This window comes from Grus americana, chromosome 11 (genome assembly GCF_028858705.1).
Source record: "Grus americana isolate bGruAme1 chromosome 11, bGruAme1.mat, whole genome shotgun sequence".
NCBI lineage: Eukaryota > Metazoa > Chordata > Aves > Gruiformes > Gruidae > Grus > Grus americana.
Genome location: NC_072862.1, coordinates 22,514,915 through 22,533,394, shown reverse-complemented (window position 1 = coordinate 22,533,394; position 18,480 = coordinate 22,514,915). Strand labels below are relative to the sequence as shown.

Sequence of the window (18,480 nt, the reverse complement as noted above, 5' to 3'; positions counted from 1 at the left end):
GTAGTTGCTCTGGGTTCTCTTAGCAATCAAAAACATTGGGAGAATTCTATTATTGTTACTAAATGCGTGGTATGTGCTTGGAAATGGCCAAGTTGAGGGCTCTGACAAACAACTTCTAGTGAATTCTGTTCCAGCGTTTTGGAGATATTGATTCTTCCAATTGTTTTTACTCCCCTGCAACAGCTCACTGCTTCTGTGGGCAATCAGCAAAACAAAAAAAGTGTGTCTATCTCAGCTGTTTCAGGTTGCCCTGGTGCAAACTCACCTGCCTCAGCGGTTTTGGCCAGTGCTCCAGACTGCAGATCAGAGCAGCTGAGCAGCAGACAGTCCTTTATGCTGACTCTGCAATAGGCAGCAGCACCCTGTCAGCGAGGCAGGGATAGCTCGGGCTGGAGGCATCTTCAGTGGCCTCAACTATTTGCTCAGTTCTCATAAGGCACTTGAGAGTGCCGGTATCATAGCATCGTCTTTGAATTAGTGATTGCAGCTGTTTGAATTAAAGATTTCTTCCTAAAAAAGAAATTGGGAATTGCTTTCCCTGTTTTACAGGCAGTGAAATGCAGCTCCAAGAGACCTGGTCTGTCTGCTCAATCTCGAAATGTGGAAATAAACTGGGGGGAAACCTAAGGACAATGTGACCTTTGGATGCAGGGGGCAGCACTTCATGGTTGTGCCTATTAATACATCCACTGAAAATAAAACAGGTACTCGGTGTCCTGGGGAGACATAATGATGCTGGGTTTGGATAAAGGCAGTGTACTGAAGTGGGAAGAAATTCTGGAAGGAGACAGAACTTCTTGCACCTTCCTGTTGCGAGTTGGCAGGACAAAGACAGCTTGTAGTATGTGAACCATTAGCAGGACACTGTTGTGGGTCCAGACACAAGAGTGCTGACATGGCTACTGAGAATGAGAGTTGTGTGGTAGATGCTTGCAAGCAGGGTGTATCTAATAAAGGTTTCCAAGGAGGATAATGGGAGAAAAAAAAAAAATTCAGCAAACTAAGTATATCTGTTTGGGGAGTTCTGCCTCATACAGAGCATGGTCCCACGCACAGTGTGACTGGGTGGATGCAGTGATGTCCTGTGAATGGAATCTGTTGTTTTATTTCAAGGGGAAGAGATAACTGAAGTTTTCATTGCCACACCCAAAGAGGAATAATAAACCAGCCAGGCAGCAACTGTCTCCAAACAGCCCTTGTTACCAACCCGCAGTCTCTGCATTGGCTGGGATTTCTTGGCCAAGCGCACGACTGTGGGAGAAGATTGTCACTGGAATCATTACAATAGATTATGATTGATGTACAAAATGGAAAAAACCATGTCAAAGACAGACATGATGCCAAATGGCCCCTGCAGTGCTGGGGCTCATCTTGACTTGTCATACCGTGAAAGCAAACAAGGCTTCAAAAAAGTGAAATCATTTGATATGCTAATCTGTGCCTTGTTTCAGGCATAGTAATGTCACTGTGAACAAAGGAGAAGAAAGTAAACAGCTAAGACAAAAGGGACTTACTGTCTTATTGCGCTGGAAAAGTTCCTCTATTCCTGAATAAGACTTTTCTTAATAGTAAGAAATAGTTGATCAGTCAGTTTCCTCTTTGATATCCGTTCTGTTCCCTCCTTGGTAATCATATTACAAAGGAGCTGGTTTTAGAAATGGCAGCCTATCATGAGAGGCAGAATTAGCCGTAGGTTTTGATTAATCACCAGTTCTTCACATCTGTGTATGTACAGAAATCGTCAGCTATTAGCCGATGCTGTTAGCACCCGCACTTGGTCAAATCTAGCATTGTTCTCCCTGCCTTCCCAAAGCTTTCCAGGATGCTGTTAGGTTTAAGCATCTCTCTCCAATATCATTTCAAGGAGCATTTCACAGCAATCTGTTCTTCCTATTTACTCCTGAATAAATAGCATTTATTTACATCCAAGATTTAATCATAGAACTGAAATAGAGTCATATTAACTCATTATGTGATTTGCATAGTATTCAGCATTTTCTGGATGTATATTATTTTGTCTTTGCAGGTTGTCTGTCAGTTCTATATTCCACACTAATGCGTGCCGTTCCTTGCAGAGTTAACGCTTGCTTAGTGGAGGGCTATCTTGGTTTTCCTAGGTCTCACTGGGAATTAGTGGACAAACTCAGTTCATCAGAACCGGAGCTGAAATACTCTCTACACTATTTCATAAATAGTTGTCTTACCATGGGAAATGCTGCAGCAATGATTTAAAACCAAAACAAAAAACAACCACCCACACACAAACCACCCCACAGCATCTCACTTGTGTCCTATGCTGCTATCACGTGTTACTTTAATCCATGTGGTCATTAGTTGTGCGCAAATTTTAGAAACATGGATGAAGGTGATTAAAATACTATTCTCTTGTAGATCTCATCCACGTTAATCTATCTTTAGAGACAAATAAAAATACTAGTTCTGCAGATGCTGATAATATCAAAATATTGCAGCTGCAGGTGAATCAAGGAATGTATAATCTAAATGCATCAATTATATTGAAGCCTCAAGTATAAGCTCAGCGAGATGTTGACACAACTGAGCATGCAGTTTGATACCTCTCTACTACACAGAAAATAAACTACTAGTTTTATACTCTGTATATAATGTATATGTTTATGCTAAATGAAATATTTCAAATGTACACCATACAAAAATCAGAAAATCTATCTTGTAGGCACTTCATCTCTCAAATTTGCAAGTTAAGGTAATGGTCAGGGTTTAGCTGGTCTGCCTGAACTTACGTAGCTTTTTCTATCATTGAAATGTATTTAAATGATTATGTTAAGAACAGAGGTACAAGTTTTCTAATGTAACTTTTCGTCATTAAGCCTACTGATTTAAAATGTACAACATGCTGTGGAACTTGTTCTGACTTTTTTTATGAGCCATGAATAGCTTGCTCCAGGAACAGTTATCAGAAAACCCCCGAAAAAAGAAATATATTTCAGAATAGCAGCTAACAGCCATGAGATCCTAGATAAAATGGTCTTATACAAAATGGAGTTGTGCAACAGAAAACAGACACTTAATCATAGAAGTGTACAGTTCTATGAAGATGTAGCATGAACTTAGTTTCTTGCTTAATTAAGTTTTAGAATATAAACATGTATCTAATGTCTTTGATCCAGAAGAGTCCCTGATATTTGTGCTGTTGACCTCTTTGTAGAGAAGAGAGTGTGGTCTTGTGGGCTGAGCAGAGGCTTAGGAAGTTTTAATCTGTCATAGCAACAACGCTAACTTTCAGGGTGGTCTTGGAGAAACCAGGGCAGAATTTAAAGGGCTTGTCCTTCAGTTAAAAAGATTAACAATAATTACAACAACAACAGTAACACTTTGCTCTAAGGTTGATTCCATGTGAGTGTGTGTTGAGGCTTAAATTCTCTTCAAACTTTTGGCAATAAATGCTGTGTGTTTAAACTTACTCCTAGAAAAGCTATGGGCAAAATTCTTCAGCTTGGTAAAAAAAAAAAAAAAAACAAACAAAAACAAAACAATGTAAATATTTGTTTGCTCATAAATCCCTATAATCATGAAGAAATTGCATGCTACATCATGTATGGGGTTTGGTTATTGTGAGGGGTATATACTGTCACAAAGACAAAACCCCATTATCACTTACCTGTCCACAAGGTTTCAGTGAAGAGAATTCCATGTGTATAATGAATAAGTTGGGGTTTGGGGGTTTTTGGGGGTTTTTTTAAATCAGATCTTGCCATTTTATTTTTGATGGAATTTAGCTGATGTAATCAGCTCAGTGTCATAGCTGATATTCACAATCCAGAGTCATAACTTCATCTGTGTTCAAATACCGCTTTGGAAAATGACTCATTACTTCTTTTGGCACTAAAAAGTTTATTACAGTACACAAGAAATTTTTGCAAACAGTTGAGAGTTTATTCAGCCTAAACCATTTGATTTAGCGTGTATTTGGTAAGCATTTACAGTTCTTGTAAGTGAATTTCTACAGTCGTGTTACTGGACTGTTTTTTTGAAGTGAAATAAATTAGAATAATTTTTCATAGATGCTGCATAGGTAGGTTTTTTTCTTACTTGACAACTTGGAACAATATTGTATGTAGCTTTCTGAACAGCTTCTAATAATCTCTTCTGGCTTGCAAATAATGTAAACAACGAGTCGTGTAAATCATGAAGAAAGAAGTAACCCGAGACTTTAGATGAGAAAGCTGGCTTCTCTCGGAGTTCATTTGAGTGGAGGTCGGAGGAATCACTTGGAAATCGTGAATCAGTGCTTGGCTGCTGCATGAACCTTGGACTGACTTTGTCGTGTGCTGCTAAACTGACTTGTTCCTTGAGTTACTTGGAATCGTTTTCACTTTGCAAACACTTCAGAGAAGGTCATGAAGGGAGATGGCAGTGCAATGTGGAATCTGATGTGGAAATACTGCATTTCTGTCAGGACAATCAGGTACGGTAAGAATATATAAATATATGTATTATTTTGTGGTAAGTCTGAAAACTGCACGCGTTAGAGATCGACTGTCCTACTACTTCTATTCTTTCCCCCTGCATAGTTAACTCTAAGTAGACTGAGATGATTATTTGGCTAGATTCTTACTTGTGCTTATACTAAAGCTGTGAAAAGAAAAATACAGGGTTATTGCAAGAAATCTTCAAGGAAAGTGAAGTTTTCATGATTTCAGTGTCTTAGAAATACCTCTGTCTCATTTACAAGCAGGCAAAAGTTCGAATGTGGAAGAAACCTTATTTTCATGAACACTTGCCTATCAAAATCTTCTATTTACTCTGTCCCTCAAATCCAGAGGTACCGCATGTGTTGTTAGTGTACCACAAGCATCGTTTGCTTCAGACAAAGGGGAAGGGGGGGAGAAAAGAAGGTGGCTTTTATGGCTGAATAAAACTCTGAAGTTTCAAATATCTCCAAGCTAGGGTGGTGCTACAATCTTACCTGTGTGCGTTAGTGAAAACGCAGCCGACTTAAATAAGATGACAGGCTGGGGCTGCTGTGCATCGCTGGTCACATTCTTTGAGTGGTTCGCGTTTGACATGCTGCACGCTCCCTGCCAAGCGCAGTTGCTCAGGATTCCAGTAGAGCTTATTCCAGGAATGGAGCTATTAAGCGAGATGTTTGGTGATTCTGTGTTCTCACAGCAATTTTATATATTTAAAAATAGCTAGCCATTTTCATGCTGTAGTTTCTTCATGTTACACGGTTATATGATTTGAATGGTACGTTTTGTCGTGCAAGCTTCCCTTGAGAAATCACATAATCTAACTAATTACTGCATTTCACACTGCATAATTATTCTGTGCTGAGGAAATTGTTTGGAGAGCCTGAATTCCTGCATGAACTTTCATTACAGCTGGAATGAGACTGTGCAGAGCTTTTTATCATCAGGATACTGAAATAAAGCTAGAAGTCCCTTAGTTTCCAGCAGACAGAGAGTCAGTATAACAGAAACTGGAAATAATCCCTGAGAGAGGATTCGGTAAAGATAAGAATCATTTTATTTATGATCCGAGTCTAGAACCAGAAGTGGAGGGAAAGCCTGCAACAAACTGGATCAGTGCTTACATCTGGAGAAACAGTCTTTACAGCACAGATGTTCATCCTGACCTCAGTACTGCTGGAAATGTCTGAGGAAAGTCCTGTGTAAAACCCTGAAGTCATGTAAGATGTATGTTCCTACTCAGACTAAGCTTCAAAGGTTCCTGGGAGCACTTGGGTGTGGCTGTTTTTCTGAAGTTTAACACGCAAGTTGTGCTTACCTGTGAACAGCCACTTCTCTCTTTTATCAGTGACCTCACTGCTGTTCAGAATATGTAAGTTCAATATTAGCTTAATTGCTTACAGCAGGGCTTATTTATAAAGCAGTTTGCTGGCTCCCACAGCTGGTGTAATGCAAAGTAACGTTCCTCTCTGGTACAGCCCTATGAGTATTTTCAATTAACGTTTTTGGTTGTTTTAACAGATCCTATTTTCTTTGGCAGCAACACCAATGAGTTTGGGAGCAGAAAAAAAGAATTTTTCCTTTGTGGAAAAAGATCTCTACCACCTTAATTTGCTTTTCTGATATCCTTCAGAAATCCCGAAACTCTCCTTGCATTTTGGAAGGCTTCTGTTCTGGCTCACGTTCTTATCCACCAAGTATGAGGCTATACCAGTCTTTCTCCCTACCCTTCCCTTTCTAGAAAACTGTGAAGCCCCTGCTGGAGATTTCAGTCAGCCTCAGTGTGTTTTGTACCAGTTGAATGAGTTTGTTTTTTCCCTCTGCATGTAAGCTGCCCAGGTAAAAGCATTTCTACACGCCCTTAGTGCCGTCGCACTGAACAGCAGTGTATTGCACTGACTACACTGGGCTGGTTGTACTACAGCTCCTTACGTATGCACGAGGCCTGAATGAGGGGTTTTGTGTCTCCCTGAGAAAACAGTCCCACTCCAAAAGGAAAATTATTCTTAACGGGGGTTTAGGGTTGGTCTTGTTTCCGTTGGACTGCAATAACTTAAAAAAAAATATTTGACTGAGTCTTTGTTGTCTGTTTTAATTAGACTGTGTGGCTTGGGGGCAAAGAGATTGTCTACATCCATCTATATGTGTTTAAGTTTACGTGACTAGACCTTAAAATCATAGGGTCATGCCTGTTAGCAAGGTGAAATACATGTGTAGTACTACAGGGAAATGCGCTGGTTTGTTTTTTGCATGGGGAGCTTCAGGTAGTGCTGGAATAAGCTGAGGAGAGAGCAGGACAATATGATGTGGAAATATACTGCACTGCCTAAATGATGTCTTTTTGAATTCTGTGGGGTGTTGGCCTACTCCTAGAGCAAAATTGCAAAAATTCTAAAGATGAAGAGATTTCATCTTCGCTGATGTACCACAGCTGAGCTTGTGGCACTTAACATGAAATTTCCATCCTTTCAAAGAGCTCAGTTCCCTGAGCCCATGTGAAGCCTACGATATTATCAGGTTGTGTCCCAAGGCACACCAGGAGAATCAGGGTCTGGCTGAACAAGTGGGAGATCCCTGAGCCCCAGGATGGTGCCCACCTGGAGCTGGTGTTCCCAGGTATCCAGGGCAAGAGTTGTCATTCCTGTCCAGTTTGCACTGCGTTTATGGGATACAGGACCATTAGCCTCTTCCCTTGGCCAGGCCAGTCTCCCCGAAGGCCGGCAGTGACTCATGGCACACCGTGGTATTTCTGACTCTCCTTGGCGACAGCAGGCACTACCTGCACGAGAGGTGTTAAGTGTTCCTGCCTAGAGCACTGCAAGTTGTCTCCGATATTTCTGGCAGGGGGAATAATGGTGTTTGTCACCGGCACAATTCCTGAGAGAGGGGCAGAGCAGTGTGACAGGCTGCTGTCGCAGCACAGCCACCACTTCACTCACTCACCCTTCTCCCTGAACTCGTTGCTGTCACAGCGTGTGTGTGCGGAGGGCAAAGAGTGCCCTTCCCACTCCTCGGAAGTTCACTGCAAGGGAATACCGCGCTAAAGAACAGTGCTTTCCTCTGCTGGTGAATCTCCACTTGTGATGGTATTTGCAGGTGGAAAACTTTCCCAAAATCAGAGAGTTGGCAAAGCATGAAAGCAGAACTGGGGTTAAAACATCTGTACTCATTCTCTTCTGTCAAAGTTACACTTTAGTAACCCACCATAGCTGGGGGACAGGCAAATATATAATTAGGAAATTGTTTGTCAACATATTCAGATTAGCCATTGTGTTTATAGGGTCATGTCAGTATTAAAACAGAGGAACATGTGTTATATAAAGACTAGGAGCAGATCCGCTGCATGTGGAATTACTCGTTCCCTCAGTAATGTGCTATATGCCAGCCAGCCTGTAAGGATGGGGTTAGTGGTTAGAGGAGCAGACTGGAGCCATCTGAATCAGCAGATCCACAGCCCACAGAGAATAAATTAAAGGGTTTATAATCATGTAACGCATAGTTTTCGGCTTGCATCTTAAAGTTCCATTTGCAAGTAATGGAGGAAAACAGTCAATAGTTAGTTCTTAGTGCTCTACACATCTGGAAAAAAGTAAGAATTAGTCCTCAGTATGAGTTGTCATGGAGTTTCTTCACTTATTTTCCTTCTGCTACAAACATTTTCCATCTTGGTTCAGTCATACTTTATTTTTAGTTGTCTGCTTTGGGTTTTTTCCTGAAGACTGACAGAACAGTGCTGCATTTTCATCAAGGAAAAATAACACCCTGACAAGTGAAAGGGTCTCAGTTGGGCTTTAATTGCCTTTTGGGCAGCAGGAGCTACTGTAGCTGTGTAGGGGAGGGGCTGTCATGGAAGTTTGGAGCACATAAAGGCAGTTTGGCGTATCCTGTGTAGGGGCTTATTCATAAATGTTCTGAGTGTCCACACTGCATCATGAAAGCTCAAACTACTCTAAATAATCATTTAACAGGGGTCAATGTAAAGGAATAGTATGATGAATACTTGGTCCACAGTTCACGTTCAGTGATGGTATTGCCCCATGTATTACTGTAGCTCCTGCTTCCAGACTGCCCGTGCACGATGCCGGCAGAGGCGTTGTACAGCCATGCAGGAACGCCGGCAGGAGAAAAAGGGGTGCTTTTCCATCCAGGCGGTTGCAGTGGTAGGGTTCACCACAGGACCCCGCAAAAAAGCTTGTGCTCACATTGGGCAAGGGAGTATAACAAGCAATGGATGGGGGGAGAGCAGGGGGACGCAGTGCTGCGTAGCTCGAGTGTGACTTTACCCAATGGAGTTGGCACCTTTCATTGAGGTCGGACATAAACAAACTGGGTTTCCTATAGCTATTTTATGGCTTAAACACTAACAAGAATTACTAAAAACTCACTTCTAAGATTTAAAAAACCCCAACGTCTTCCATGTTGACTCCTGTATCTCCAGAGTGTGTTTATTTTTGTATTCAGTTTCTGTGTGGGTTTCTTTGTCATCTGCAAAATGCTGCACTTCAGAAGTTACAAGACAAAACTGAATGCAAGTCATCATTACCAGTCTGGATGCTTTAATCTTCATATAGTGCATGGCTTTCTATAGCCATTAGTCTTGTATTTTAATATAGTACAACTGTAATTACCCTAGTGCAAACCTTCCTTTGGGTTAAAAGATCTCTTCAGCATGGCGATGCCAAGAGCCAGACAGCACTTAATGAATTTTTAATGAGCTCTTGATGCCAGTATAACAAATCATTGTGAGGTTAGGATGAAGTTGGTATCTTTAGAACCCTGTGTTAGCAGTGTGTGAATGTGTCCAGTACATTTTGCATACCAAAATACATTATTTGGGTAAGGTCTGTCATGTTTCTCTTGTTGTCTCTGGTATACGCATAGGAATCTGGAGAGGAAATCACGATGGCATGAATTCCTCTGAGCTCAGTTGCTCTACCTAAAGCAGACTTGTTCAAGGGGTGAATTACATGTTGCTTTGGTTTTGATTTGGATTGATATTTTTTTAACTCATTTAACTGTCTTTAAATGTTGCTTGTGTTCAGCTAGAGTGTGTCTGTGTGTACACGGCTGGATTATTTCAATCTGATTGATAATATAAATTAGCGGTTTGTGATTTAAGTTCAGGAAGGGCAGAGTAAGCTTAAACAGGTTACGGATTACAGATCTGTTAAGGTAGAGGACCAGAACCTCATCAGGTCCTTTTGCTTTTCTCTTATTTCCTATGAGCACTCATTTTCATGTGCTCTTTTTGTCTTGCCCCATGCTCTCTTTGTCTTTGTGTACCACTTGCTATATTATTGCTAAAAGCTAAAAATGTATAGGCAGGGGCTGTTAGAGGCAGTAGGTGATTTCGGTTTAATCCTTGCTTGAGTTTTAGGGTAAAAACTACCACAGAAGTTGCAATATTTGTGCATAATTAAGCCTTTCTTCACACAGAAAACTCTCAGGTGAGAGTCCACTGCCTGGGAAGAATACAGAAACTCTCCGTCCAGCAGCGCTTGTTGTTTGTGTGTTCTCCTGTACCTTATGGACTTAAAGACTGTGTGTTTAAGAAGGGTCAAATAATTGCAAAATATGGAAGTGATGGACCAGTGTGAGATCTGAAGGCTGGTTTTAGTCACTGCCCACATCAGCTTTATCCTAAAAGTTCTGTTCTTTTATTTTAAGACTGAGTCTATTGAGCTGTTCTGGTATAAAAGGACCTGAAGCCAACTTAGCTGATTAGCTAAAAATGGAATCAGCTTCTAGCCCTTTTCTGAGTTTTCATGTCTTTGCATTAAAATAGTTGCATCGATGTTTAGCTCAAACCTTTAGTTTGGGCTAAGAGCAGCCCTGGGTTTAAACTATGCCGAAGCCCTGTCCTTTCATGATGCAGCGTATAATCATATGCATTGAAACCCTAGAAGTCCGAAACATGATCCAAGGCAGTCTAGAGAAGTTAACAGACCATTTTATTATTTATTTACACAGTCCTTTCAAAAGAGCTTGTTGATGCAGAACCATAGGTTACTGAGCTGGTAAAATTGTTTGTCTAGTGATGGAGGAGTTCAATCATATTTAAGGTAGCTTTTTGTATTTAAATGCTTGCTGTAGGTGATGCACATGGTAAAAATGTACGTGGCAACTTTTAGAACAGAACTACTGTTTGAGGTTTATAATACTTCCACTGCTAGTCCTATTGCTCAATGTCTTCTCAGACCTACCTAAAAATTGGCATTTAGGATTTACTTTGAAAGGATACCACTTCCGTTGCTGCTCTTGTTGTCTGCTCAAGTTGTTTGGCTTGTATTTTTTATATTTTAAGAACTCCTGAAGCAGCCTTTCAGCTGGTGTCTTTCTGCTCTGAATATGTAGACAAGAAACAAATTATATGGAAGTGTTACCTGCTCTTCAATTTGAATGGGATTATCTTCTAGTGGACTGTAAAGCAAATTAGGTAGAGAGAAAATAAAGCTCTGAATTTATCTGGGTTTAACAAGATCATGCGTTTTCCAGAAGGAGTCAGATGACGTTTTAGTAATTGGTGAGTATCGATCAATTTAATGCTTATGAATCATGCGATTAACATCAATGGATACTGTGAATTGATCATAGCATGAAAAGCATGGCATGTGAAATTATGTTAATGAAAAAGTCTTCTGCTTAAATGCCTGGTAAAGGTTTTATTCCTTTTTTACTAGGAATTAATTTTGTTATACAAGTGTAATTTCTAATTCTTGATATGTTTTTGAACATTATGTAAATAATTTCTTGCTGTTCTCCATGCAATATCTGCCTATTTATCATTTTCTTTGACAATAATCATAAAACCAGCAAGAATTTATGCAGTAAGCAAAGTGTCCTGCATTCAGTCATCTTTTAGCAGGAGACAATAAATTCATTCATATAATTAACTGCCTGACAGGTATCAAGTGACTGAAGTGTTTGAAGTGTTATTAGATTGTTGGGGTTTTTCCTGTACTCACCACTTGGGGGGGGGGCGGAACTGCTTAGTTAGGATAGTTTAGAGTCTCATGACAACTGCAGTAAGCTGCAAATTAAAATAAAATAAAATCAAAGCTCATCACCTATGTGTTTACCTCAGACCCTCTGACTGGTTAATGAAACTTAAGCAAAACTTGGGGTAGGCAAGGCACGATTGCCTGACCTGCTACACTCGTGGAGCATTTCCATGCTGAGCGTACCGAGGTTTAAAGCTGCGTGCTGCAAACTGATCAATTAAAAATTAAATATGCTCTTGAGTTAGTCACACCTGTGTTGATCTTCTGGAAAAGTCTCAGCAGCATGCATGGCATTTTGCATTTCATGAATTCTCATTAGTTTGTGATATCAGAGTAATGAATAGTATTCTTTCATGTCATCAGGGGGCCACTTTCATGGTCTAATGGGGCCTGTTTTGTGCAGGGAGCAACACCATGCCTGTAAATTACACAGGGGGAATTGCCACCCTGATGTGAAGCACTCTGGTTCAGCTCTCCTGAAAGTTATTTGTTTTCACATACATTGTTTTTCTAATATGGAAGTCTTGCACACAATTGTTTACCACATCATCTTGAGGACTAGGTTATGTTCACAGCCACAGTTCTGTCACCGCTTCCTTTCTCAAGTAGAACATCGCACTCTTCAGGCATCAAGAAACGCGATCTTTCAGAGGAGATCCTTGATAAAAGGATCAGAACGCTTGTGCTGTTGAATTAAGGTAGTATGAGCTACTGTGCCCGTGTAGTACCTGTGATACCTGCTCTGTGTTGTCTGCCGGTTGGGCGAATATCGCACAAAACGCAAAACTAGTTTGACAACTCAGTTGTTTGAGGAGCTGCGCTGCTGTCAGCGCTCCATTATGCAGGTAGCGTTAGCTGCGTATGCTGCCTCTTCCTTGACAAGAAGCGTTTCGCTATGACCTTTGGCAGAGATCAGATAGTACTATTTCACCTGCAGCCTGTATGGTTTTTGTGTTAAAGCAAGAGATATTTCCAAAAATCTGGGCAGATTGTGATAGCTCTGTCGAAAAGGCAGAACACAAAGCCAGTGGAGGCTGATGCAAAGGGAAATACGACCTTTCTGTTGCTTGGGAGCCTTCAGCGTATATGATGAGTCTTATGGATAACACATTTTTCTACTAAGGGGACAGTAGGGTTACAATCTCATCTGTTGCCCACGAGCCTTGGAAGAGGATCTCTTTGGCTCGCATTTTCTGAACGATTGTTCCACCTCTGACTTTTAAATGACTCTTTGGCTGTTTCTCTCTCTCGTTAGCTGGCAGGGGGAAGTGTGTCCATGCGTGGTCAGTCCTTCCTCAGACAGAGGTGTTTACTGACTGCCGTGCAGCAGTCCAGCTGGGAAGCACACCCACTCCTCTGGCCGCCGCAGCTCTGCGTAGAGCAGCCGGGCAATTCGGAGAAAGGAGATGCTGAGCTTCTGATGCCTCCTGGAAGATCAAAGGCACGTTTGTAGTTTTGCCTTGGATCTTCTTACCTAAAAGCAAGTCTTGCTTGCCTTTGGAAGAAATGGATAGAAGTAATACCTATTATTGGCAGGTATAGTTATAAAAAAGCTTCTATAAAAGCTATAAAAACAGCTTCACCGCTGTTATTGTTGGGTTTTATTATGCTCCTAAGGAAATGGAAGCTGGTTTAAGAGAAGTTTGAGAACTAAATTAGCAGTTACCATTTGTTAAATTGCATATTTTTAATCTTAGGCATTCAGCTTAGATTTAAAGCTCAGTTGCAATTTACTTAGAATTGTTGGATGTCCACAGAATGCCTGCAGGCCTGTATGCTGCTAAATAGGAATTCTGCATAGGTAGATGTATTCGTATCAGCAGATGTTTGTATGGCCGAACTCCCTTTCATGTTTAAATCGGGAAGAATGAAGTATTCCACTAAATCAATGAAACAGGGAGAGATTGATCTTGTCAATAGCTTATTATCTGTCTGAAGTTATCTTTTGATATTTCAAAATAAGTGAAAACTTATGAAAAGCATACTTTTTACTCTGACTGTTTCAGAGAGCTTCATCTGAACTGCTGTAGGCACGCAGCTCTGAATTTAAGGACTTTTCCACAAATAGCAAGACTCAAGACTTCTGTCCTGCAGTGTGCTCAGCTGTGTGATTTTCCTGGACATGTATACAAAGACCTGATGATAGAATTTCACTGTCTGTATATTTTCAAGTTAATGTAACAAACACTTGTGGAGGAAAGGGGCCAGTAAGATGGAGATAAATACTTGAACTCTTTCCAAATGACCAGTGTTAATTCTTTAAAAACAAACATATGGAAAAGAACCCAAACCTTAAAGGCAACCTGTTGAAAAACTTATCACGAGTTGTTTATCCTCTTTCAGGCTCTGAAACGACTGTGTTTTACTGGTTATTCCACCTGCATATTCTAAGTACTTGAGCAGATTTGTTACTCAGATGATTGAGTCTTGCACAGTAGCTCATACCTACACCTCGTGGGACTGGCCGCCTTGCAGGGACTTGCATGGCCATGGTGTTTCTTGGAATAAGAATGGGATGGAGAATGAGAAGTCATGCTGAAACAGGTATAAATGGTAATTCATAATTACTTTTTGTGCCTAAGCTGTGCTGGCCTGCTTCATTTCATCTGATGTCCTGACACATTGATTTTGTGGGTATAACGATCCATTATGCTGTGTGGCGATAGAGAAGGAAAAGAAAACATGGTAAAAACAGGCTGCCAAAAAATCAGTCAGGGCTAATGGGTTAGCATGAGCAAGGCTTCTTACGCCATTCTCGCTTCTGGAGGAGAGAGGTTCAGCAAACGAAAGCGTAGCCACGCTGGCAGGACCATTTCCTGCAAAACAGTGAAACAATGAAACTTGAAAGGAATCAGGAGTGGACTCCATTAAAGTGTATGTGCCATATATGCCATTTCAAAGCAAAGGTGGAGATGGCTGTTAATGCAAAGACAGCCAAAATGAAAATCATGCTGTAGCTGAAAGACACACAGATGCCTTGTTAGTACAAGTCCTAATACTGTTAAGAGAGGAGCAGTAGTGGCAGGCGTGTGGCTATTCAGCTGCTGCTTTAAACCAAAAAACAAGCAAACAAAAAACGCAGTCAAAAAAAACCTTGTGCGAGTTATTTCTGTATCTGATACTCTATATTTCATAGTATGTATTCAACTGTTAAATAAGCTTACTGGCATAGTAGTGTTTTGTATCAATATTTGATCATTTCCTCAGACTGTGAAGAAAAGACAGTGTATTTTGAGGCACTTAGGAGCCTTGTGGGAAGAAAGCTACATGAGTGGTCAACATTGTAAAGCTGTTTTGAGGAGGGGAAAGACACTTGGTTCATATTTGTAAATATACTGAAGAGTTGCTGTTTGTTGGTGGGTTTTGTTAATTAAGTAGTTTAGATAGTCGTGTAAGGAAGCCCTAGAGATGAGGGCTAAGAAAGCTCTCGGAGCAGGGAGTCTTGAAGCATTAACACAATGCATTATTTTATAGAAATTTTCATCTGATTGTTGGTGACTAAATGATCTGAGTGCAGGGTCTGAAGGTATATGGTATCCTAGACTATCTGGTTTTCTGAAGTAGTAATTCTGGGGTAGCATAAAGGTGAATTTTCTAAAATGAAAATAAATCAGGAGGGGAGAAGAAAACCTTCCATGACTTTCTAGTACTTTTAGGGAATGAAAAAGGACTGCTAACACACTTCCCTCCCTTATGTCTAACCTTTCAAGAGAGATTTTTGTGCGAGGTGATGACCTGCTATCTATTGGTGCCTGCTCAGAACCATTAGCTCACTGGGGCTCTTCTGTCTTTTCGTTTTCTAAGTGGTGAGGTCAGGTACGTGGTCTTTGCATCCTCCATACCAGTGACTAATGATGCTATTAATAAGAGGAATCGTGTACCTAATTTTCCATCAAAGAAACAGAAAAAAGTACATCTGTGTCCTTAGGGTACCGATATCCATATGTGTCTAAACCAGATGAGACTGGTAAGAAAACAAGAGATCTGTGGTGGCAATCTCAGCCATATCTGGCTCTAATTTTTCAAGTCTATCAAAGCACAAAAGATGAATTTCACTAAGTCTAAATCTGCTGAGAGGGAAGGGAACGAAACATTTTTTCCAAGTAGTTGGTGTTCATTAAAAAGGAAGATGAACTTTGCACAATGCTTTAAAAAAATACTTTAAAATCTGGCCCCAATGTGTGCTATTCATTCTTTATAACTTTCCTTTCAAAAAGCTTTTAAAATAGGATGCACTTTGGGTTGTGAAATTATCTTTGCAGACCTTGGAATTTTTTTCCAATGGTAATTTCAGAGCTCATATGTCAACAAATCAGTGTATGGTATTATCATTTCCCTCTGGACTTTTAAAATCTATACCTCCAGGGGAAATCTAGGGACCATATGATGTCAGGGCTGAATACATTAATAAGAATGAAATGTAACATTTGTTAAAGATAAAATCCTTTCATTGGAGAAACCTTCTATTTTTCTGATTAAGTGGTATGTCAATTTTACATCACGTTGACTTGAAGTTTCTGGATATCAGCTAGTCTGACAAGCTCTAACCACCTTTAAGAATACCTGGAATCCTCCTCTTGGCATTAAAATACACAAACATTTGCTAAAGTAATTACTTTTGTTGAACGAATCAGTGGTGTGTCTTGGGAATTTGCTGCTGGTGAAGATCTTTTTTCCCCTCCCCCCCCCCCCAACCTACGTGTCAAAGTAATTCCTTGCAAAGGCTGGAAAAGGCTTAATATAATCAATCCACGTGCAAATAAATATAACTACATTAGTTCTTGAATAGAAGGAAGACACTGGAAAAATCTCAAACTAAGGCATATTGTTCTTTGGCAAATATTTTTCAAGTGTTTCCTCCTCTTCTAGCTGGAGATCCTTCTAATTAAACAGCTATGGCAACAAATGCTGTCCAGCCGAGGGTCAGGTATAAAGTTCAAATCCCAGATGGTCGATATCTGTACATGACTTATCTACCAGATGGGTTCAAATGTTCTGCTGGCTTTTTTATTCTTTTCTCTCACCCTCCCAGTATTAAGGCAATTTGTTATATTCGTATCAAATATTTATATTGTTTTTCGATTGACTTTTGCTAAGAATTATTTAGCCAGGAGGAAAAGTTTCCCCAGAGCGTGTGTTCCTCTGCTTGAGAGGTACTCTGTTCAGCGTTCCCTTCCTATCACTTTCTATAGTCAGAGTTTCCAAGGGTGCCTTAAAAAAATGACAGGAACAAAAGGCACACGGTCATGGGGTGTGAGGAGAAAGAGGGTAACAGTGTTTACTCGTACTGTTTCTGTGGCTGCTTAAAGTCTATATGCTTTTATAGGATAATCAATGGAAATTCAAAACAATTTTGATGATTACTGCTGATGAAGCACCAGCTGACTGTAAAGCTTATCATCACTGGTAGCTATACAAAAAAATAGCAATGTAGTGTCTGTCTTTGGGTTTATTTTTTATGATGTGCTACTATTGAACAGCCTGGGTAATACAAATGGTGACGTGTTGATTTAATTGTATATTTTTTAAAAGGCCTTAAATATTGTAGCGTGAACTTTCTCATGGAGATGAAGACTTAGGTGTCTAATTCCTGGTGTTTCTAGCCTTTTTGAGTTTTGGAAGGCTTACATGGTGGGAGATTATAGTTTCTTTTGGTTCAAATTCCAAAACCAGAGTGGTTCAGGAGTTTACATACAAGCAATAAGCAAGGCAGAAACAGATTCTGAACTCTAGAAAATATGGCAAGAAGGCCTTAACAGAAGTTGAGTATTGCATTCGTTACTTTCATGTAATCTATTTTACATGGCATTAAGTACAAAGGTCAAACTGGTGGTATTCCCAAATCGTGGTTAGTATTCAAAATACCTTCTAAACTTCAGACTCAAAATCTAAGTTAGATTAGAAACTGAATTAAATGTTTTAGAGAAATGCTGCTTTAGACCTTTTGTGGGTTTGTGTTTGAAATATAGTATTCTTGCTTTTGTCACTAGAAAAACTGTATCAAACGTGAAAAGAAAAAAACCTAACCAAACCCCACTGCACACACTTTTCAAGTTTAAGCTTCCATACACCTGGAAGACAGATTTGCCTGAATTTACCCAGCTTGAATGTTTATCCCAAGGTTGGTGGGCTTTGCCTTTACATTTGCAGATGCCCTGTGCTAGTCTGTCCCTGCTGTTTGTCTGCTGCACTTGGGATTAGGAGTAAGGATTTGGATAGGATCAGAATTGAAAGGATTGGAATTTGGATCGGAATTTTCATTCTGACAGGTACTGTGATCACACTTTTGTTGAATCCATTTCTAAATAAATCTGTTGTTTAAATGTGGTTCAAATGAATGACAAATGCAATATATAAGGGATTGTCTTGGTGCTATTGAAAGTCAGCGGGGAAACTGAACTTGGAAAGTTATATGAAGTGTGCCTGATCTTAGTATCCTTAAACTGATGGCTTTAGAAATAATTCTGCTTACAGTTTTCAGTTATCTTTATCCTTCCTTTGTTTTTAAAAATAAAACAAACTTTGGAACTCTTGCTACAATACCAATAAAATATTTCTTACATCAACTAGTTTGTGAGCTAGTCTGTTCTGACTGTACAGAACTGGAAAGATACCATTAGAAATAAACTGCTGTCCAAAGTTGAAGGAATTGATATGTTAACAGGATGTGTAGAAGGGCCTCTTTCTTCTCTCCAGTTAACAATTCCTACTCATTCGGCCAATTTTGCGGTCTTGCTTTTCTGCTAATTTTACCATGTCTTTTTTAGTTTTAGATATTATAGGTGTAGATTCAATTAAATGTGTACAACAACGTGATTCGACCCCAGAGAAACACTCCTTTCAGTGATCTTTACAAGGGCAGACCTTTTCATCTTTTCTTCTGTGCCCTCTTATTGTGTCTTTATTGCTCAGGGGAAGAAATACAGTGATTGCAGTAGACGTGTTCTCACAGAAAGCTGCTTAAGCAATTGGGTTTGGGATGTGCTGAATGCCACAGCAAACCTCAAAGCTAAACACTTTAATGAAGA

The 18,480-nt window shown here is 40.0% G+C and overlaps 1 protein-coding gene across 12 annotated transcripts in view; it reads left to right on the top strand.

Annotated features, from left to right (window-relative positions):
- The window catches only part of IQSEC1 (IQ motif and Sec7 domain ArfGEF 1), a 341,486-nt gene that overhangs the window by 196,820 nt on the left and 126,186 nt on the right, over positions 1-18,480 (top strand). Inside the window, exon 1 of one of the 12 annotated variants that reach the window (XM_054838000.1) lies at positions 4,341-4,447. The exons of the other annotated variants lie outside the window; for them this stretch is intronic. Within the exon in view, the coding sequence (XP_054693975.1) occupies positions 4,380-4,447 (68 nt within the window). The 5' untranslated portion in view covers positions 4,341-4,379. Of the gene's footprint in view, positions 1-4,340; positions 4,448-18,480 lie in introns of those variants that run through there. 12 annotated transcript variants of the gene reach the window in all.